This window comes from Pelodiscus sinensis, chromosome 7 (genome assembly GCF_052426305.1).
Source record: "Pelodiscus sinensis isolate ZL-2025 chromosome 7, ASM5242630v1, whole genome shotgun sequence".
NCBI lineage: Eukaryota > Metazoa > Chordata > Testudines > Trionychidae > Pelodiscus > Pelodiscus sinensis.
The window spans coordinates 839,917-863,208 of record NC_143058.1 but is presented as its reverse complement, the minus strand read 5'-3'; the positions used below and the strand labels follow the sequence as shown (position 1 = coordinate 863,208).

Genomic DNA, 23,292 nt, shown 5'->3' with positions numbered 1-23,292 from the left:
ATTATATTGGTTTTGCCGGGGAGATAGGAAGCTACGAGCGCGATCCTGTGGCGGATCGCCCAGTTCCACAGGCGCACTGCTTCCGCACACAAAGTCCTGGACCGGGCCCCGCCTTGCCGGTTGATGTAGTAAACCGTGCATATGTTGTCGGTAAGGACTTGTATGGTGGTCCCCTGTATATGTTGGACAAAGTGGCGGCATGCGTTGAAGACTGCCCTGAGCTCCAGGAAGTTTATATGGAGTAGGGATTCCTGATGGGACCACAGTCCCTGAATCCGGTAGTGCAACATATGCGCCCCCCAGCCTATTAGCGACGCGTCCGTGGTCAATTGAATGGATGGGGGCTGGATCCGGAATGGAACGCCTGCTAGAGTATTGGCAGGTAGAGTCCACCAAACGAGCGATTTCCTGACTCGGGCAGGGATGGTTATGAAAGTGTTGATATTGGTAATGCCCGGTTTGTAGGCTATGAGGAGCCAATGTTGCAGACATCGCATGCGGAGGCGAGCATGGGCTATGACGTATGTGGTAGAGGCCATGTGGCCCAATAGTTTCAGGCAGGTAAGGTAAGGGACCTTCGGGGCTGTGAGCAAGACGTTCGATAGGTCTCGAATGGTGTCGGCTCTGTCCGTAGGCAGATACGCCATAGCAGTGGTAGAGTCTAGTCTGGCCCCAATGAACACGATGGACTGGGCCGGAGTTAGAGTAGATTTTGGCAGATTGATAATTAGGCCAAGGGTCTCGAAGATGCCTTTTGTAGTGGCAACTGCCATCTCGGCTTGTTCTCTCGAAGGTGCTGAGAGGAGGTAGTCGTCGAGATAAGGGAAGATGGTGATCCCCGCTCGACGGAGGTATGCCGCTATGACTGCCATGGTCTTTGAAAATACTCTCGGAGCTACGGATAGGCCGAAGGGAAGTACCGCATATTGGTAGTGGTCGTCTCCGACGGTGAATCGCAGAAACCTCCTGTGAGCTGGATGGATAGGAATGTGGAAGTATGCGTCCTGCAGGTCGAGAGACGCGAACCAATCCCCCTTTTGTAGTGTTGGAATGATGGAACCCAGAGTAACCATCTTGAATCTGTATCTTCGCAGGTAGCGGTTGAGACCGCGAAGGTCTAGTATCGGCCTCCATCCCCCCGACTTTTTCTCTGTGAGGAAGTATCGGGAATAGAACCCCCTGCGATGGAATTCGGGAGGAACTATTTCCACCGCACCTATGGTAAGTAGGTGTACTACTTCCTGTCGTAACAGATTTTCGTGGGAGGGGTCCCTGAAAAGGGGTGGGGAGGGAGGGTTGGTGGGAGGCAAGGTGGAGAACGGAATGGTGAGTCCTGAGGTTACAATCTCCCTGACCCAGCGGTCTGTGGTGATGGCAAACCAACGAAGGGAGTATGGATACAGACGGCGGTTGAAGAGTTTGGTTACTCTCGCGTTGGGTTCTAGTTGAGGGATGGCTCGCAGACTCTCGATCAGTATGTCAAACTTGCTGTCTAGATTGTTGCTGGTTGTTGGCCTTGTTAGGTTGCTGGCGGCGACGTTGGGGGCGCTGCCTCTGTCTATGCTGGTCGTATGGCCTAAATCGTTGGTTGGTATAGTAGGAAGCCGAAGAAGGAGGCGGCCTCTGCCTGTTATATGGCCAGGCTCTCCTGCGCCTGAAGGGCGGGGTGTACATCCCTAGAGTTCTTAACGTATTTCTAGAGTCTTTTCCTGAGTGGAACACTTGGTCTGTGTTTTGAGCGAACAGGGATGCTCGGTCAAATGGGAGGTCCTCCACCTTAGGGTGTAGATCCTTTGGCACGGAAGCCAGGTGGAGCCAAGAGTCTCGTCGCATGACGATGGACGTCGCGGTAGTGCGGGAGGCCGAGTCCGCGATATCGAGGGATATCTGGAGCGCATTACGGGCCACTGTGTACCCCTCTTGTACTATGGCCTTCAGTACCTCCCTTTGGGAATGTGGGAGATGCTGTATGAGCGGCACTAACTTCGAATAGTTGTCGAAGTCGTGGTTGGCAAGATGGGCAGAGTAGTTTGCCATCCTCAATGTGGCCGTAGCAGATGAATAGACCTTTCTGCCTAGCAAATCCAAGCGTTTGGCCTCTTTGTCCGCGATAGAATTTCTCGCCTGCGCGGATCTCGCCTTTTGCTGTGCTGCGTCAACCACGATAGAGTTTGGAACAGGATGGGTAAAGAGAAACTCTGCATCCTTGGCGTCGATAAAATATTTCCTGTCCGTGCGTTTGTTGGTAGGAGGCATAGACGCCGGAGTTTGCCAGATGTCATTGGCTACCTCCAATATCGCGGCATCGAAAGGAAGAGCTAGCTTGGATTTACTAGAATGTTGTAAATTTCTGAGCAGCGGATGGTGTTTTGGAGGCGCCCCCGAGGTGCGTAAGTTTTGTGAATCCGCTACCCGTGTAAAAAGCTCATGGAACTGCTTATAATCATCTGCTAGAGGGGGTTCGTCGTTAAACACCGCATCATCAGGAGAAGAGGAAGCGACATCTGTCGGGGAGGCCACTGACTGGTGTTCCGCCACTGGTGACTGAGTGGTATCGTCCTGTGGGACCGAAGTCGTGGACGCATCTCCCGTAGGCGCTGGTGGGCGTTGAGCCGGTGGAATAGAGCCTTGGGTCGTTGGCGAATATATTTGCTGTCGGCTCGGAGACAAGGGTGAGCGCCTCGATATTGATCGTGAACGCTCCGAATGCGGTGAGCGGTGACGAGACGCACGATGAGAGTATTGTGGAGAATAGGACAGAGTGCTCCTATGACGATAATAGCGGGAGCGGGTAGGTGATCGAGGGGAACGAGAGCGGTACGAGTAACGGTACGGCGATCTGGAGTAGTATGATCGGTGATAGTGAGGCGGTGTGATGGACCTTCTCGGGGATCTATAGTAGCGGCGTGCAGGAGAGTACTCGTGATAGTGGCTCCGCCGTCTTTGAGGTGAAATCGAAGGTCCAGGCGAGAAGGCTGCCCTGTCCGAACCTGGAGAAGGGGTACGAGGGTGGTGTGTTTTCCTCTGTGCCTTCGTCGGTACCGCTCTAGAAGTATGGGGGACCGGGCTATCTGGGATCGAGATAAGTGAGGCCCCATCCGAGATTTCCCCTGGAAGGCATGGTGATTGAGGCGCAGGAGGCGAGGAAGGCGGAAGCACTTCTTGTCCCGACACCTGAGGGTGTAAGGTCGTCGGATCCGGTGCCGAAATGGGAGACTGAGACGGCTGCTCCACTTCCAGCGATCGGTCGGTGCGGTGCGGTGCCGACGCGCCCTGAGGATGAGGAGTGGCTGCGTCGCTAGGCTTTGGATGGGATCTGGGTGCCGAGTGTTTCCTCGGTGCCGTGTCCGGTGCCTTAGGTTGTTGCGGCTTAGGCTTCGGTGCCTGTTTAGGCTTCGGTGCCGGGCCGGCCACCGGTGCCGTCTTATTCGGGGCACGGTCATGCGCCGACGGTGCCGATTGCCTCGGTGCCGAGGACCGCACCGAATCCGGCTGCGGTGCCGCTCGGAGGCTCGGTGCCGCTGATGATGGTGCCGACTCCGGACGGGTTGGCGGGGCCGATGCCACAGAGAGTGCGGGGCTCGGCGCCGATGTGCTACGGGCTTTGGAAGGCTTTTCCATCGCCTGTGGGTGGCCCGACGCGGCTCTCGAGTCTGCCGCACTTAGGCTCCTGGACGAAGCGGAGGCCTTTTCTTTGGTCTTGTGCGTACCCTCGGTCTCTCGCTCTGTTGACGTCGGCGGCTGAAGAGCCTTGTTGAAGAGGAGCATTTTAAGGCGCATCTCTCTGTCACGCCTCGTGCGCGCCGTTAGCTTGGCGCAATGGCCACACTTCTGAGGGATATGGCCCTCCCCTAGGCAGCGAATGCAGCGGGAGTGGCCATCCGACACCGGCATAGCCTCGCCGCATGATGCGCACTTCTTGAACCCGGGAGAACCGGGCATGGTTCGCTGTGCGGGTGTAACCCCCGGGATTAAAACAGGGGGTTGAAGTAACAGGGTTTTTTTTTTTTTTTTTTTTTTTTTTTAACAATTAACCAATCTAACTAACTAACGATATAACACTGACTAACACTACGTTGGGAAGGGGCTAACTGGGAAAACAACTGAACATATATCTGATTTTTTTGACTAAACGATTTCTCCTCAGGAGAGGAGCGTGTTCCAGATCCGTCTGCGGCCGTGGACGGTTAGGAGGAACTGGCGGGTCGGACCGCGCGACGCAGAAAAGGCGCGAACGCCGCGGGACACACTGCGCACGCGCGGTCCTCCGGAGGGGGCTACTGCTACGAAGAAGTTTCCGGTTTGCGGCGCCGGGACGAGCCCGACACCTGTAGTGGAGCACCCACGGGGACATCACTCGAAGAAGAATCATTTAGCTTCTCTGCAATAGCTTTATCGTCCTTGATTGCTCCTTTTATAGCTCGATTATCTAGGGGATCCACAGGTTTTTTTAGCAGGTTTCCTGCTTCTAGTGTACTTAAACATTTTGTTATTTCTTTTTGAGATTTTGATTAGCTGTTTCTCAAAATCTTTTTTTGCTTTTCTGATTACATTTTTACACTTGATTTGACAGTGTTTATGTTCTTTTCTATTTATCTCACTAGGATTGGACTTCCACTTCTTAAAAGATACCTTTTTGTCCCTCACTGCTTCTTTTACATGGTGGTTAAGCCACGGTGACTCTTTTTTAGGTCTCTTGCTATGTTTTTTAATTTGGGGTATACATTTAAGTTGGGCCTCTATTATGGTGTCTTTAAAAAGTTTCCATGCAGCTTTCAGGGATTTGGCTCTAGTCATTGTGCCTTTTAATTTCTGTTTAACAAACCTCATTTTTGTGTAATTCCCCTTTTTGAAATTAAATGCCAGGGTGCTGGACTGCTGAGGTGTTCTTCCCACCACAGGAATGTTGAATGTTATTATATTATGGTCACTATTCCCAAGCGGTCCTGTAACGGTTATATCCTGGACCTGATCCTGCGCTCCACTCAGGACTAAATCGAGAATTGCCTCTCCCCTTGTGGGTTCCTGCACCAGCTGCTCCAAGAAGCAGTCATTTAAGTCATTGAGAAATTTTCTCTCTGCTTGTCTTCCTGAGGTGACATGTATCCAGTCAATATGGGGGTAATTAAAATCCCCCATTATTAGAGTTCTTTATTTTGGTAGCCTCTCTAATCTCCCTCAGCATTTCAATGTCAGTATCGCTGTCCTGGTCAGGTGGTCGGTAATATATCCCTACTGCTAATTTCTTATTATTGGAGCATGGAATTACTATCGATAGCGATTCTATTGAACATGTTGATTCACTTAATATTTTTATTTCATTTGATTCTACATTATCTTTCACATACAGCGCCACTCCGCCACCCACCCGGCCTGCTCTATCCTTTCAATATATTTTATATCCCGGTATGATTGTGTCCCACAGATTTTCCTCATTCCACCACGTTTCAGTGATGCCTATTATGTCAATCTCATCCTTTAATACGAGGTACTCTAGTTCACCCATCCTATTAGTCAGACTCCTAGCACTTGTGTACAAGCACTTTAAAAATTTGCCACTGCTTCTTTGTCTGCCCTTCCCGGATGCATTGGATTCCTTTGAATGCAGTTGTTTGTCTGCTCTGGCCCATGGTTTGCCCTCTCCCCTCCTCTCTTTCTGACTGCAGCTTAGAGAATCTCTATCAATGGCTTCTCCTCTAAGAGAAGTCTCCCTCCGATTGACATGCATCTCCACACCAATCGGCTTTCCCCCATCTCTTAGTTTAAAAACTGCTCTACAGCCTTTTTAATGTTTAGTGCCAGCAGTCTGGTTCCACCCTGGTTTAGGTGGAGCCCATCCTTCCTGCATAGGCTCCCCCTCTCCCAAAAGTGTCCCCAGTTCCTAATAAATCTAAACCCCTCTTCCCTACACCATCGTCTCATCCACGCATTGAGACTCTGAAGCTCTGCCTGCCAACCTGGCCCTGCGCGTGGAACTGGAAGCATTTCTGAGAATGCCACCATAGAGGTCCTGGATTTCAGTCCCTTTCCTAGCAACCTAAATTTGGCCTCCAGGACTTCTCTCCTACCCTTCCCTACGTCATTGGTACCTACATGTACCACGACCACCGGCTCCTCCCCAGCACTACGCATAAGTCTGTCTAGATGCCTCGAGAGATCCGCAACCTTCACACCAGGCAGGCAAGTGACCATACGGTTCTCCCGGTCATCACAAACCCAACTATCTATGTTTCTAACGATTGAATAGCCCACTACTAACACCTGCCTCTTCCTAACTGGCATTCCCTCCCCCTCAGAGGTATCCTCAGTGCGAGAGGATACTGCAACATCCTCTGGGAGGAGGGTCCCAACTACGGGATGGTTTCCCTCTGCTCCCATTGAATGCTCTGTTCCCTTGAGACTTTCATCCTCCTTAAGAGCACTGGGGCTCTCAGACTGGAGGTGGGACAGTACTACAGTGTCCCGGAAAGTCTTAGCATAGCTCTCTACCTCCCTTAGCGCCTCCAGTTCAGCCACCCTGGCCTCCAAAGCCCAAACTTGGTCTCTGAGGGTCAGGAGCTCCTTGCAACGGGTGCACACATACGCCACCCGTCCACAGGGCAGGTAACCATACATGTTACACTCAACACAATAAACAGGATAGCCCCCACTCTGCTGCTGGGCTTCTGTCTCCATTTTTCTAATGAATAATTTAAATATAAACTGGGATTCTTTTAAACCTCTGGAATATAGATTATTCTAAGAGTTATGTTTTAAAGAAGGTCAGAAATCACTAGTGCCCTCTAAACTCCCTCTCCAAAGTCCCTGTTAGCTGTTCCTGTTCGCGCTCTCCCTGGTCACTGAGTCACAGGCTTATATAGCTCTGGTAGCCCCTCCCCCTGACTGAGGCTCAGCCAATTAACAGAGGCTTCTAGATTTCAAACCTTTTAGAAGCTCCTTCAAACAAACAAACCAGACAAACACAAGCTCAGCACACTGCAAATAACTCCCCCACACACAAACACACACTCCAGACAGCCACTTACCACAAGGGTCCCGTTGTTCCTCCTCTTTTACCTGGAGAACTCCCTCTCCAAACTCTCCTGTTAGCTGTTCCTGTTCGCACTCGTTGGTATCCATTGTCAGCACACAGGCACTCACAATAGTTACCTGTTGCTTTTTGGTGAGCCTCAATTGGAGTCTCATTGATGCCAACTGGCAGCTCAGAGGCCCACCTTACAAGCTGTTGTCTGGATCCTCACCCTTGACCGTTGTGCTCCCTTAGGGTCACCCATGGCAGATGACTCCAGGCAGCATCACTCTCAAGGGTCACTGGAACATGCAAGCCTCTCCATCACTACAAGGTGATGATCTATGGAGAGAGCTTAGTACTAGATAGGGCAGAGAACAGGCCACGGGGCACAACCCAACACCAGGCCACCTGCTGGGAGCTGACACTGTCCCAGCACCAGGAGTAGCCATTCCAGCAGAAAGGCGCTGGGAGTAGGAGTGGCTCCCCACAGTCATGCCTCAGGGGAAGGGGGAGCTGTACCCCTGTGCACCCACAGCTCCCCATTGGGCAGAGCAAAACAGTTGTGCCTCAGCTCTGCCCAGGGCAACACACGGGGGCATGCTGCAGTCCGTCGCCCCCAGCTGCACCATAAAGAAGGGACAGCCTTGCTTTGGGACCCTCCTCGCTCTGCTCCCACCCCTCCCCCACTCTGAGACAAGTCCCTCTATCCCCTCCTTTGCTGCCCCACATTCCCACTCTGCAGTGAAGAATTTGTAGCCAGACTAGTTCTCCTCTCCATTTTATTGCAGTGTAAACACAATCACCCAGCCCCGCCATTAAATATAAACCTGGAGTCGAATCTGACTCCAGTCGTTTTCTCCTTGGGAGGCTCAGAGTGCACCCAAACTGTTCCACTCTTTCTAGCAGGGCCAGCAGCACTGCCACTCCCCGGGAACAGTCTTGCATCGGCAGCTCAGTGCAGAGAGCACAATTCCACGGAGGCCAGCTCAGAGAAGGGCCTGATTCCAAGCAGACGTGTTCCTGTGCGGGGCTCAGATTGTGGTCAATGGGGGCTAGATCCCCCACCCCCTCAGGTAGCCCCATGAGTAGCAGGTGACTGCACCAGCAGGAGCAGCTGAGTGAGGCCTGCTGGGCTAGCAGCAGAGACAGCTCAAACCTCCCATGGGAGGCTCTCGTCCAAGGGCTGCAACCTCAAGACATATAAAATACTGCAGAGGCCAAAACGGCCTGGGTCATGGTTCCCATGGGGAGCAGCACAGTCAATGCATAGAAGGACTCCTGCTGCCCCTGCACCCCCACGTCCTGGGGCCTGAGTCCTATAAGTGTTCAGGCCAGCGGGTTGTTGTCAGAGATGCACCGTACTGAAGTTAAATGCCTTATTCTCCATACGTACCAGAGAAACCCTCAATCCCCCACTCTCTCCCAGTTCTACAACAGCACTTAAAGCAGCTGCCCAGAGCCACTGCTGTGCTTGCAAGAACACAAGCCAGGAGCCAGCACCCTGTGCTCCCTGGGACACAGAGCCCTGGATCAGGCCGAATAGAGCCTGCAGCTCTAATCCTTCTTGCCCAGCAACATTCCAGGGACACCATGGGTATGGGGCAGAACACCCCACATTGTACCAAACAGGAGGCTCTCAGAGCCTCCAAATTCCAGGTGACCAGCACCTGGGGAGCAAAGTTAGGTGATTACTGGAGGGCCAGAGCTCCCCACCCTGCCAGCCATGGGAGCCTCTGACCACTGGAACCAGCAGAGTTCATGGGGCAGAAGGCAAGAGATGGGGGTGCTGCACCTCGCTGTGGGATGGAGCTGCATGGCCAGGCCTGTCCACCCACATCAGTACCTGTCACCAGCACACAGAAGCTGCGGGGCAGGGCTAGGCATCCCCCACACACAGGCGCAGAGGGTCCATGCTGCACTGGGAGGAGGCAGCCCCTGCATGGCCCACATGACAAATGGAGGAGAGAGGGGCTCTATCCTCCCTGCAGACTCCAGGCCCCTCTACCAGGCACCAAGATTACTGGGGCCATTTCACGGAAGCAGAGTTATTGGAGCAAATCCTGGACCTGCCTCGGGGCCAGCCCACAAGAACTCCCCTGCCAGGAGCTGCTCAGAATCACTGCCCCATGAACACAGGGTAAGGGAGACATTGAGACCGGGCAGGATCCAGAGTAGAGCTGGGATCAGAACCAGGCGGCCTGACTTCCAGCCCCATCCTCTAACCAAGTCACAAGTGAGACCCCTTCCTGCCCCAAGAGATCACAGGACCCCTGACAGGACAGTCCCCCCCTCCACACCCCAGCCCAGCAGAGTGACCACTGCACCAAGGGGGGGGAGAACAGGAGCCAGCAGGGCAGATACGGCAGGTCGTAGGGGGCAGGTCGTAGGGGGGCAGGTCGTAGGGAGCCTGGCTAAACTGGCCCCTCCTGTAGTTCAGGTGCTGTTGCCCTGCTCCTGCTCAAAGAGCACCATGGCCAGCTGAGAGCGGGAACCCAGCCCCTCCAGGCTGCTCTGCATGCAGCGGTGGTACATCTCCTCACTGAGGCGCGGGTTGCAGGCGTGCTGCCGATAGCGCTGCAGCAGGGCAGGCTCCATGGCCCGGAAGACATGCAGGCTGGAGTACTTGACGAACATGTCATAGATGTCCAAGGTCTCCAAGATGTCCTCGTTCTCCTGCGCGTCGACCGCCATGCGGGTGCGTGCTGCCATGTAGTCAGCATTGTAGAAGCAGGCCTCGTGGAAGACGTCTCGGTCAAAGCGCCCGGCATCCCGCAGCAGGTCCAGGGCAGCGGGCAGTGCCTGGTTGTGGTAGGCAATGGCTGGGTTGTAGCCCTGAAAATGGATGGGGAAGAAGACTTGCCAGCTGTTGATGGTGTTCATGCGGCAGCGGTTCAGGAAGTCAGTGGTGACCTCAGTGTCCACACCAGCCACAAAGAAAAGTGTGTCCACAGGGTGCTTCTTGGAGATGATGTCCATGACCTTAATCTGGGAGGGCGCATCTGTCTTGACGCTGATCCAGGGGATCTTCACCTCAGCATACTTGCGCTCGTACTCAGCAATCCTGGCCTTGACCGGGGCAAAGATGTCATTCTGCACCACCTGCTGGGCCTCGAAGGGGTCGTAGATAAAGAGGAAGGTGAGTACAGCGTTCTCTCTGCTCTCAAAGGCGGCCGCTGCGTACACTTCTAGGAAGTGGCTAGCATGGTCCCGGTCATGTGCTGTCAGTGGCAGGATGACATTGATGCGGCTGGCCTCAGTCACATAGGGCATGGGAATGATCTCCACCTCACTGAGGGGCCGTACCAGGTGCACGCGCTTGATGACCGAGCGGCTGTGCCCCTTCTGCGTCACCACCTCCACCTGAAGGTCCAGCGTGTACTCCATGCCCCGTGTGGGGTCAAAGCGCCGGTACCCGTTCACCAGCTGCTGCTTGCGGATGTGCAGCACTGGCTGGTACTTGCGGTTCAGCTCCTCCATGGCCGTGGCCACCACGTCAGCCACATCTGCCATGTCCACACCGTGCAGTTCACACTTCGGGGAGCCATCCACACAGGAGTACAATTGTTCCTCTGTGAAGTAGTCCCAGCGCAGCACCTCAAAGCGTGTCTTGGGCTGGAATGGGGGCGTGATGCCAATGGGCCACGTGGCTCCGTGGTCTCCGTCTGCAGACAGGCTGCTGGTGTTCTGGATCTCCAGCTGCAGGAAGAAGAGGATTTCAGCAGACACAAGACATCCTGCAGCTCCCCACACTGACCCTCCATGGCTTTGCCTAGAACCTGCATAAAGCAGGAGATAGATGCCCTCCTGACATCTCCTCCAACCCTCATTTTCCAGGATTCCTCCCACTCCCAATCACCTCATTTCATGTCTAATTCCAGAGTTTCTAGGGGACCTCTGTGTGGCTTCTAAGTGTCTATCACCAGAAGTGGGTTCAATAAAAACTATGACCTCCCCATTCTCTTGCTCTAGGGCAGGGGTGGATCTCAGCCAGGAGAACATGTACCCTGGCGTACATTATCTCATCTAGATGTTTGCAGAGTTCTGCAATAGGCTCCATTAAAAGCACAAGCAAAGTCAATAGAAAATTCAAAAGCTTCAGTGGGGCAGTCAAGTTAGTGTGTAACGCAAAAAACGTAAACGAATAGTCTAGCAGCACCCTCGAGATGAACAAAACATGCAGATGGGATCATGAGCTTTTGTGGGCACAGCCCACTGTCTCAGATGAAAGGGAGTGGGTTGCGCCCACGAAAGTGCATGATCCCATCCACGTTTTCTTAATCCATGGTGCTACCAGACTATTTGTTGTTTAAAGTTTTTTCAATAAAAAATGAAATTTCATACAAGGACGTGTTTTTACTACTTTACATATTGTACACTGAGCTGTAAGCACAGTACATTCCAATCAATTATTCTAGGGTATTATGTGTTAAAAATGAGAAAGTCGGCCATTTTCCAGGAATAGCGTGCTGCAACACTTGTGTATTTTTATAATGTCTGATTTTGTAAGCAAGTATTTTTAAGTGAGGTGAAACTTGGGGTATGCCAGACAAGCCACCAGAGGGGGAGACTGTTGAGAGCCTCTGCTCTAGGAAGTGGTTTTTAAACTGGGGGTTGTGACTCAGTACTAGGCCCTGGAATGTTAGGCACTAGGTCCCATTGCTGCAGGGTGATCAGGTGACCGACCAGTGGGGGTGCTAGGGCAGGCTTCCTGCCCATCCTGGCACCACAGACTGCACAAAGCTCACCCTCAGCCCCATCCCGGAGCCCACACTCCAGTCACATTATGTTGGGACGTGGACATCAACAATTTTCTTCAAGTGGGTCATGAGAAAAAACAAGTTTGAAAACCACTGCTCTAGGTCAGTGTTTCTCAACCAGTGGTACGAGTACTCTTAGGGTACTTGAGAGAAGTCAGGGGAGGGGACGGGGAGTCAACACAACTGAAACGGGAGAAAACTGAGTTTTTGTTTTAAGTTTTACAGCGCTTTATTATTTTTGTACTTTTTACACCCAAAATTTCACCACCCACCTGGCTACAATTAAGTTGTTTAAACAAATGTGTTGCAATGGTAGAAAAAACCGTGCATGTCTGAAAACTGTAGGTACTGGGGGCACTTTAAAAAAAAAAGGGGTACTTTATAAAAAAAGGTTGATAAAGGTTGAGAAACACTGCTCTAAGTACAGCCTGGTGGCTATGCAATGACAGCATTCCCTCGGCTGAGGGCAGCACCAACCCACAAAATGAGTAGGACTACTCAGCCAGCTCTCCCCACAAACTCTACATGTGAAAAACAGCTGGTTGGCAGATCACCCCTCCAGCTCCCAGCTATCCCAGGCACCACGCCTGCCTCCACCTCTCTGCTTAGTCTTCAGGCTAAGCCCTTCAGGCAGGGACTGGTTCTGGCCATGTCAACCCAGCAGGACAGAGCCTGATCCCGAGCAGGGCCTGTGGGTGCTACTATCATACATCATCAACAGATTCACAGACTGAAGCCAGAAGAGACCAGGCCACTCTCCCAGGCTGCACAGTAGTGACGGATGGCAAAACAAAGAGCAATGGGCTCAAGATACAGTGGGCGAGGTCTAGGTTGGATATTAGGAAAAACTATTTCACGAGGAGGGAAGGGAAGCACTGGGAGGGATTCCCTAGGGACGGGGGTGGAGTCTCCATCCCTAGAGGTGTTTAAGTCTCAGCTTGACAAAGCCCTGGCCGGGTTGATTTAGTTGGGACTGGTCCTGCCTAGGGCAGGGGGCTGGACTTGATGACCTCCTAAGGTCTCTTCCAGCTCTATGATTCTATGAATCCTGCCTAGTCCAGGCCACAGACCCTCCCTAGCAACTCCTGCCTCCAGGTCCCACTCCTGGCTGAGCTGGAGCAGAGCTTTCAGAACTGGTCCCTGGGTGACCTGCTGCAGTGGTTAATTCCCTGCCCCCTTAAACATTTGTGCTCCATTTCTACTTTGAACTTGTCTCAGTTCCGCTCCAGCCACACAGTCTCTCTGCCTCACCTGCTGGCTTAGAGCACTCTGCTAGGAGACATCTACCTGCACCAGTATGTGCAACGTGCATGCGCCCAAGTCACTTCGGCACCGTCTCTTGGACAAACTGAACACACTGAACTGCCTTCATGCCTCACTGCCAGGCAGCTTTTGAAATATCTAGCCCTTTCTGTAGCTCTCTTCTGAGCCTGGTTTTCCAACACTGTTTGCAGTGCTGACAAAAAAACTGGGCACCGCATTCAGTACTGGCCTGTCTAGCACCGTGCACAGAGGGAATACCACCTCCCTGCTTCCCCTTGGTATCCCCCTGCTTATACTGGTGAAGATCTGGCTTCCCCATTAGCTACAGAATTGCACTGGAAGCTCACATACAATCGGTTATCTACTGTGACCCCCAAATCCTTTTCAACGTGGCTGACTTCCAGGATACAGCCTCCCATCTCATAAGCGTGACTTATATTCTCTCTCCTAGGTGTATGACCTTGCATTAGGCTATGTTAAAACATGTTGTTTGTGTGAATTGACCTTACCAAGTGATCCAGGACAGTCTGCACCACAGTCCAGTCCCCCATCATTATTTACAACACAAGCCAGTGCTTTTTTTGTGACGGTACAGCCCAGAATGGCGTACTGTCACATTTTCCCAGCACACAGAAAAGGAATGGCATTTTCCCCATGCGTACTGGCACCTGTTTTCCTGACAGAAGCCTGCTCGGGACGCGCAGCGGGTTTTTTTCCCCCTGCTCCCAGCGCGGCATTTTGGCTCTGAAAGGGGCTGCGACCACATTTCAGCCCCCAACACAGGGATTTTTTTCAGCTCCCAGTGTGGCGTGTTTGTTGCTCAACAACTTCACCCCATGGTACCGGCACCTTTTTTCTTACAAAAAAAGCACTGACACAACCCATTTGTGTCATCTGCAGATTTTGCCAGCAATGATTTTATTTGCATGCTACATCACTGATAAAACACTGAACAGCACTAGGTCAAGAGAGATCCCTCCAGGATCTCAATAGACCAGGGGAGGGAAACCTTTTTAGGTTCAGGGGCCACTGACCCACAAAAAAATCAGTCAGGGGCCACACAAAAGCGAGAAACAAAAAAAACCCCTAAAACTGTCGCCAATGTGGCCCCCCCGACTGAGAAGAAGAAAAACACTCTTCACATTCCCCTTGCACACCAGGGCACAGGGGGGCTTGGGTTAGTAGATTTTGTGTGCATCAGCCCCACAGATGAATGGGGGGAAGCTGGGGCACCAGCATGAGCTCCCCAATGAGGGGGGGGAACCCTGCGCCTCGGGGGCCAGAACCAGGCAACCCAGGGACCGCATCCTGTCCCCAGGACTTAGGTGTCCCACCCGTGCAATAGACAGATACCTCCTCCCCTCACCTTGTGAGTGACAATTTCCCACTTATAATTACGTCTGGAGATCTGTTCATCACTTTTTAATCCATTTCATTCAGGATGCAATGATTCTGTGGAGCGATGAGGGTTTTTATTTAATCAGCTGATTCCTAGCTCACGCCTGGTCCCCCCACCTCCACTGTGCTTCAGCCTTTTAAATGTCAGCTCTTAATATATTTGAAAAACAGACGCATGGCGCCCAGTACCCCATTATGCCTCTGCCTCCACTGTCCCCCATGCAGGCGGGGGGGGGGGGGGGCGGCAGAGGTGAGGGGTGGAAGACCAGCTCTTAAGCCTGCTACCCCAGCCCTGGCTCCTACTCCTCACCTTGCTACTGCTGATAGAAGCAGCAAGGGGCAGGAAGCTACTAGAGTCACTACTTATAAGCTTATGCTTATCAGATAGTCACTTACATCCCTAGGTGGCACCCACCCAGCAGAGGTACAGATAATATAAAGGAGGAGTTTTAAAGTATATTAAGAGCCAAATGAACCCTGCCCATGCTATTGGAGCACTTCTAGATACAAATGATGGAATGGTCAACAATAACGCAGGAAAGACAGAAGTGTTTCTGTTCTGGAGTTGGGAAAAAGCCAGATGGTGACATCATGTCACATGATGATCAAACACTTTCCATTCCAACAGTAATTCTGGAGGCCATTAAACAGCAGCTATTCTAGTCAGGCATTTTTAAAATCAGCAGGTCTGCATAGCTTGCCTTCAAGAGTTTTAGACAAGCTGGCACAAGGACTCCAGACCATCAATGCTAATTTTCCAATGAGTCTTAGACCCCTGGAGAATTTCCAGAGCACTAGTGGAAAGCTAATGTGTCAATACTCGAAAAGGGGAAACAGGATAACCTGCATAATTACAGACCTGTCAGTCTGACACCAAAATTGGGAAAAATAACAGAACAGCTGACAGTAAAAGGGCTCTGTTAGTAAAGAATTAAAGAAAGGCAATATAATTAATGCCAATCAATATGAGTAAATGGAAAATAGATCTCATCAGACTAACTTGAACTTTTTGAGGAATTGCACGTTTGGTTGATAAAGGTAAATAAATATATTACATCTATACAGTTATGTAAAGCATCTGACTTGACACTGAACTAAATCTAGAAAGGTACAAAAATCCCAACCTCCATAGCCACACATTAAATGAATTAGACTGGCTAATAGGGTTCAAAATGCATGGAGTTGACCTGTTTCTAATGGGGTCTTGCGAGGAACAATTTATGCCTCTATGCTATTTAGCACCTTTATCAATGGCTTGGAAAAAACCAAATCACTGGCAAAGTTTGCAGATGACAGAGACTGGGGAGAAAATATAAGAGAGAGACAAGTCATCAATACAGAATGACCTTGACCTGGATTGCTTGGTAAGATGGGTGCAAACAAACAATGAGTTGTATATGGCCAGATGCAAAGCCATACATCTGAGAACAAAGAACACACCATACTGACAGGAGGTGGGAGTCTCTCCTGGGAAGTACAAGGTCATGGCAGATGACACTCTCTCTGTGAGATGCACTAGACAAAAGGGCTACTGCCATCCTTAGACTATGAAGCAGCAGACAGGCTATATATTACCTCCGTATTTGGCAGTGGGGCAGCTGCTGGAATCCTCTGCCCAAGTCTGATGTTCACAATTCAAGGGTGTTGATAAACTAGGAGAAGGTTCAGAGAAGAGCCACAAGAACGATTCAAAGACTGAAAGACACGTCTTTCAGTGACTGACTAAAGGAGCTGCATCCATTTAACTTACCAAAGAGAAAAATAAAGAGTGACTTGATCAAATCTACAAGTAGCTACGCAGGGAACAGAAATGCATAGAGCCCTGCAAACCCTCAGATATCCATGGGTATCCGTATCTGCAGAGATCGATGCGGCTATCCGCGGCTCACTTTTGCAGATGCGGATGTAAATTTTGTATCCACACAGGACTCTAGAAATTTGATGGCAGAAAGCTCTCCAATCTCTCAGAGGAAGATCTAACTTGATCCAATGGCTGGAAGCTGAAGCTAGACAAATTCACCCTAGAAATTAGGTGCACAGGTTTAAGTGACAGTAATTAGCCACTGGAAGAGTTTACAAAAAGGGTCATGGAAAATACCCTACCACTGGAAGTTTTTAAAAATCGAGACAAGACATTTCTTAGAACAGTGGTTCCCAACCTTTTTTATGCCATAGACTGGCAAACCCATTCACAAACATCTGACAGACTGTTAACAGTGTCTTTGCATATCATTATGCAAATAATGACTATGCAAATAAAATGTTTACCCGTCTGCCTAGCCCCTTGCTCCCCAGTGTCTAACACCCTTTAACCCCATCCCTACTCCCATGACAATACCCTCTTACCACGTGACCCCCCACCACATCCTCACCCATCACCCCTTGCCCCCATCCCACCCCCGCACTCCCTAAAACACAGCTGCCCACTCTAAGGAGCATGGCTGTTACTGCCACAAGCAGGGGGAGCAGCCCTCCTTCGTGCCCCCTCCCTCCCTAAGTGCACCTTGCACCCCCATGGGGCGCGGGGGGGAAGAGGACAAAACCCTGGCTGGCATTACCCAGGGTTGGGGGGGGAAGGAGGGAGGAAGGTGCCTCCTGATCTTCCACCTCCTGCCACTACCTGAGCCCTAGCACTGCCACTGGCAAAATGGCTGTGTGGCTGGAGCAGGGTGAGGGGCGACACCGCGGCACCCTGGGGAGGGGCCTCCTGCTCCGCCTCCTCCTGCTGCTGCTGGCAAAAGCAGCCACATGGGCAGAGGGAGCGACCATTGGTGGCGCACACGCCTCCCTCCTTCTTTGTACCCCCTCCCTCCCCAAGCACAGAGGGTGGAGGGAAGCACCTCCTGCTGCTGCCTGAGCCACCACGGCTGCCATAGCTGAGCTACCAGGAACAGCCGGCTTCAGCTCCAACAGCCACTGCGGCCCAACAGCAAGCCAAAAGGCTGGTAGTTGGGAACCGCTGTCCTAGACCACCTGCTATAGTTCAGCCAGGGACTGTTCCCAGGAAATTCCCGGCCTGTGTTATGCAAGAGGGCAGAGCATACCCTCCACCACAGTGGTGACATGGTCCTTTCTGCCTTTAAAAGGAATACAACGATGAAACCCTGCAGGAGGAAGGCAGCCAGTAGCAGGTACACTTGAGCTGGGCAACTGTGCAAAACTGGGCTCTATCATCAGGCCAGCCTAAATCTACCAGAGTAACTGTGGGAGAGAGCAAGTTCTGCCACCCCAGCAGACCCACCCCTGCAGCAGAACCATCCCTGCCAGAGTCAGTCACCAGCACGAGGCTGAATTCTATGCTCTGGCAGACAGGTAAAGCAGACTGAAATTGAAGGAGACACCTACCTGGGACAAGGCAGCGCCAGCTGTGGCCATGCTGCTCCCTGCCCATCTGACTCAGAGCCCTGGGCCCACCACCGCCCTTCACCCCCAGTGCCTGGGCTCACCTGGAGCTGCTGGATCTCCTGGTAGGTCTTCTCCAACTCCACCTGGGCAAAGTGCTTGTGCAGCCTGTACATCTGGACAGGGTCCAGCACAGGATGGGCAGTGAATGCGCTTTGGAAACGGGGGTCACTCTCTCGCTCTGGGGCTGTATTCTTCCCCAGCTCAAAGTACTGGTACCGCAGGCCCTGAACCAGAAAGACAGGGGTAATGGCTGCCACAATTCACACTCCAATCGCTAGGGAAGTGGGGTGGGGAGCAGACGGAAGCAGACTGATGGGGCAGAGGTTGCCAGTCTGGGAGGTGAGGACTGACGGTAGCAGGAAGGGGTTTGACTGGGCAGAGGGGGTAAGCGTGGAGGGTGAGGGCCAGCATTCTCTTCAATTTATTATGTTCATGTATGGAATGACTATCACTATGTGCACCAATATGGAAGTGATGAATCACATAAAAGTCATTCCATACATGGACACTGCGTGGCAATAGTGGGACCCAGAAATTGGATGACGTCTCAAAATGGGGCTCTGGCTCTAAATGGGGGCTCCAGGCTGGGACAAGTAGTTGGATGCAGGAGGAAGTGAAGGCTCTGGAGTGGGTCTGGGCATGGGAAGTTTGGGGTGTTGGAGGGACTCCAGGCTGCAGGGTAGGGCCAAGGAATTTGAATACAGGAGGGGGCTGCGGATTGAGGCACAGGGTTGGGGGAGGTAGGAGGGGGTGAGGGCTCTGGGGTAGACCCATGGATGAAGGGTTTGGGATCAAAATGGAGCTCCAGGTTTGAGGTGCAGGAGGAAGAATGAGCTCTGAGCTGAGAGGCAGGAGGACAGGCTCTGGACTGGGGGTATGAGCTTTGGGGTGGGACCAGGGATGAGGGGCTTGGGATGCCAGAGGTGGCTCCAGATATGGAGGGCCTCAGGATGGGACCTGGAGGTTGGATCTTGGGCTTATCAGGGCAGCTCCTGGTCAGCAGCACTAAGGCAGACTTCCTGGAGCCTGCCTGTCCTGGGGCATCGGGCTGCACCCCACCCCAGATGTGGCTGGCAGCAGGTTGGGCTTTTGTGAGGGAGGGGGAAATGAGGCTCCGCAGCACACCTGCAAGCACTGCCTCTGTTCTGGCCAATGGGAACACAGAGCTAGTGCTCATGGGAGGGACAGTGCGCTGAGCCCAATGACTGCCCACCTAGGAGCCGAACTTTCCTGCCAGCCTCAGCAGAGCTGTCCCACCTGAAGCAGCTCATACTAGGACCGGCAGGGAGGTGCCCCTCTCTGTCAACCTTGGCAGCTCCATGTGGCGACAGGGACCAGCATGAAGGTGCCCTCACCTCGTGCTCCTCCACGCAGTTGATGGCTGTGTAGTCGATGATGCAGCGCCCCAGCCACTCGTCGGGCCGGGCGCTCAGGATGTCATTGCGGCAGTTCTCCAGGTGGGGCTGCAGGCGCAGCAGCAGGCTGCGGGAGAGCAAGTAGCCGAAGCCGCCGTAGCAGTACCGCCCCTCAGTGTCGCCCCCAATGAACTCTTCAGGCCGGCCCAGATAGAGAAGAGTGTCAATGCTGAGGTGGGAGACCAGGCGACTGACACGGTGGGCCTCGGTGTAGGTGTCATCCTGCACCAGGTAGAACCAGTCGAAGTCGCTCACATAGTGGTCCAGCACGTACTTGATGGTCTGGTACATGTTCCAGATGGGCCGCTCGTCGCCGTGTGTCACCACTGTCATGCCATGCGGCACCTTGCGGCCCCGCGTGCCCGTGAAGTATACCAGCCGTTCCAGCCGGTGCCCCAGCGTGCGGTTCACAGCCACAGCCAGCGTGTTCAGCGTACTCTTGGAGGTGAGCACGCCCACGAAGAGCCGCTGTCGGATGCCCAGCTCCGTACTGATGTACCGCGTCCTGGGAGGACAGAAAGCGTACTTGAGGGAGCCTTTTCCCACATCCTAGGTAACCCACCCCCAGAGAGACAGGCACAGACCTGCCCCTGGGCCCCACAGACCTCATGGCATGGCTCTGGATTTCTGGGCTTTCCCCCAAATCAGGGATGAGCTGCTGCAGGGCGACTGAGCAGGGCTGGATTCAGGCAGGAGACTCCTGTGAGGAAACTTGTAGAGATCCAGGGGTGTGGAAGAGAGGGGCAAGTGATGACCAGCTACCCCCATCTCTGCCCACGCTTATGGGTTACATTCCCTACTCATGAGGCACCTGTATGAATTCATGGCAGCATCCTGTGCTGTGTCCAATACCTCCTGCCCCTATGTGCTGGCTGGCCCAGCATGGCGAGCCTGGTCACAGAGCACCCCGGCATGCAGCAAGGGCCATTGCAGAGTCAGCAGCCCAGGCCTGGCTCATACATGAGGAGGCTGGTGCGCCAGCCCCGGTGGCACTGCAGAGGGGGAGGGCGCACAGGAGCTGTGGGGACATCAGACGGGTGGGGCTGTGTCCATGACAGGAATGGTGAGCAGGGCTGGCCCCTAGGCCCTACTTGTGACTTCATAAACACAGCCCCCCCCTCTCCCCCAGCCTCCTCCAGCCTCCTCCAGCCCCCCCAGCCTCCCCATCTCCCCCAGCCTCCTCCAGCCTCCTCCAGCCTCCCCCAGCCTCCTCCAGCCCCCCCAGCCTCCTCCAGCCTCCCCATCTCCCCCAGCCTCCTCCAGCCCCCCCCCCCCAGCCTCCCTCCAGCCTCCCCATCTCCCCCAGCCTCCTCCAGCCCCCCCCAGCCCCCTCCAGCCCCCCCAGCCTCCTCCAGCCTCCCCCTCTCCCCCAGCCCCCCCCGCCTCCCCCTCTCCCCCAGCCCCCCCCATCTCCCCCAGCCCCCACAGCCTCCCCCTCTCCCCCAGCCCCTCCATCTCCCCCAGCCCCCCCGCACCTGACGGCCTTGCTGGCGGCGCGCGCGGGCGGGGCGGGCCGGGCGGGCAGCACGCGCGGCTCCCAGGCGGCGGCGGTTGGCGGCGGTTGGCGGGGGGCGGGGCCGGCGCGCGGCGGCTGGCGGGGGGCGGGGCGAGGCGCGGCGCGCGGCGCGCAGGGCGCCTGGCCCCAGCCCGCGCTCAGCAGACTCAGCGTCAGCCCCAGCGACACCCCCACGGCCACGGGCGCCGCGGGCCGCAGCAGCGGCAGCAGCAGCGACAGGCGCATGGCGGCGGCGACGTGTCCGCGCGCGCGTCACGCCGCGTCACCGCCCGCCCGCCAATCCCGCCCGGCGCCGGGGGCGGGGCCGCCTGGGCCACGTGGGGGGCGGCGGGCACGCGCTATCCGGGCCAGCGCGGGGGCGGGGCTGTGGGGGGCAGCGAGGGGGAGGGGCTGAGGGGGCGGGGTACCCGGGTCGCGCGCGGGCTGTGGGGGGTAACGAGGGGGAGGGGCTGAGGGGGCGGGGTACCCGGGTCGCGCGCGGGCTGTGGGAGGTAACGAGGGGGAGGGGCTGAGGGGGCGGGGTACCCGGGTCGCGCGCGGGCTGTGGGGGGCAGCGAGGGGGAGGGGCTGAGGGGGCGGGGTACCCGGGTCGCGCGCGGGCTGTGGGGGGCAGCGAGGGGGAGGGGCTGAGGGGGCGGGGTACCCGGGTCGCGCGCGGGCTGTGGGGGGCAGCGAGGGGGAGGGGCTGAGGGGGCGGGGTACCCGGGTCGCGCGCGGGCTGTGGGGGGCAGCGAGGGGGAGGGGCTGAGGGGGCGGGGTACCCGGGTCGCGCGCGGGCTGTGGGGGGCAGCGAGGGGGCGGGGCTGAGGGGGGCGGGGTACCCGGGTCGCGCGCGGGCTGTGGGGGGCAGCGAGGGGGAGGGGCTGAGGGGGCGGGGTACCCGGGTCGCGCGCGGGCTGTGGGGGATAGCGAGGGGGAGGGGCTGAGGGGGCGGGGTACCCGGGTCGCGCGCGGGCTGTGGGGAGCAGCGAGGGGGAGGGGCTGAGGGGGCGGGGTACCCGGGTCGCACGCGGGCTGTGGGGGGCAGCGAGGGGGAGGGGCTGAGGGGGCGGGGTACCCGGGTCGCACGCGGGCTGTGGGGGGCAGCGAGGGGGAGGGGCTGAGGGGGCGGGGTACCCGGGTCGCACGCGGGCTGTGGGGAGCAGCGAGGGGGAGGGGCTGAGGGGGCGGGGTACCCGGGTCGCACGCGGGCTGTGGGGGGCAGCGAGGGGGAGGGGCTGAGGGGGCGGGGTACCCGGGTCGCACGCGGGCTGTGGGGGGCAGCGAGGGGGAGGGGCTGAGGGGGCGGGGTACCCGGGTCGCACGCGGGCTGTGGGGGGCAGCGAGGGGGAGGGGCTGAGGGGGCGGGGTACCCGGGTCGCACGCGGGCTGTGGGGGGCAGCGATGGGGAGGGGCTGAGGGGGCGGGGTACCCGGGTCGCACGCGGGCTGTGGGGGCTTTGTTGACCCCCAAGGTCAGTGACGTCTGCACCTGCCCCAGCTACACTGAGCCCCCCCCCCTCCTTGTTCAACTCTACAGCCTCCCCATCCCCCGCTAGCCCCCCGCCCCTCCCCCTCTTGCGGGCCCGGGCCTGGCCTGTGGCGGGAGGGAGGCGCAAGGGGCTCAGGCAGGGACAAAGGGCCCGGCCACGGCCCCGCTGCTCGGAGGGTGCAGAGCGCAGCGCTCCTTGCACGACCCCTAAGGCCACCGCAGCCTGCAGCCCCCTAGCCTGGCCCGCGCCCACAGGGCTTCCCATGCGGGAAGGAACCTGCTTCCCTGCTCCGCGAGACGGCCGGCCGCAGAGGGAGCCACAAGGGGTTTGACCCTTGCAATTGTCTAACCCTGACTGTACCGCGAGGCCCTGCCAGCAGGAAGGCCTGGTGGGGAACAGAAATGGGAGCTGGCGAGGGGGAGAGGAGAGACCTGGAAGACGATGGGAGCTGTTGGGTGTGAGGAGCCCTTAATAAATTAAATTAATGGAGATGCCTATCTCCTAGAACTGGAAGGGACCTTGAGTCCAGTCCCCTGTCCTCACAGCAGGACCAAGTGCCATCTCTGACAAACTTTTGCCCCAAATGGCCTCCACGGGGATTGAACTCATAACCCTGGTTTCAGCAGGCCAATGCTCAAACCGCTGAGCTAGCCCTCCTCCCTTCTTGTCTGTGCTGTGTGATCACTCTGAGCAAGCTGTATGTGACCTGATCTACTAGCCTGCCCTTGGCTGGGACCACGGGGGAGGCCGCTGCCCCGGGGCTCCCTGGTGCAAGGCAACCCCAGGCCTGAGTACTGTGTGAACAGAAAGGCATCAAACAAGCTTTGCCCAAGGGTTGAGCTGGTGTGGGGCAAAACCCAGCCCTGAGTGATTCAGTCCGAGAGCAAACTGCTCACGCTGGCGGCTCCCGAGCCTGGCAGACGGCAGCAAGCAGGAAGGCCGGGGCAGGACAGATCCTTCCTCAGGGCTGGGAAACAGGCTGCCACAGCTGGATCTAGGTGGTAGCTCCAAAGCTGTAGCCTGGCCACAGCACTGCCTGCGCCAAGGGCACCAAA

At 55.5% G+C, this 23,292-nt stretch overlaps 1 protein-coding gene across 2 annotated transcripts; it reads right to left on the bottom strand.

Annotated features, from left to right (window-relative positions):
• Nucleotides 1-7,774: 7,774 nt before the first annotated feature.
• Nucleotides 7,775-21,022, bottom strand: CHPF (chondroitin polymerizing factor). Of its 2 annotated transcripts, none has more exons than XM_075914484.1 (4): nt 20,726-21,022; nt 19,191-19,755; nt 17,877-18,059; nt 7,775-10,708 (listed from the first exon to the last, which is right to left on the bottom strand). In XM_075914484.1, the coding sequence occupies exons 1-4, from the start codon at nt 20,989-20,991 to the stop codon at nt 9,446-9,448; spliced, it is 2,277 nt and encodes a 758-aa protein (XP_075770599.1). In that variant the 5' UTR covers nt 20,992-21,022; the 3' UTR covers nt 7,775-9,445. The 2 variants fall into 2 exon arrangements, with proteins under 2 accessions (XP_075770599.1, XP_075770600.1); XM_075914485.2 differs by lacking the exon at nt 20,726-21,022 and adding an exon at nt 19,856-20,370.
• Nucleotides 21,023-23,292: the final 2,270 nt, after the last annotated feature.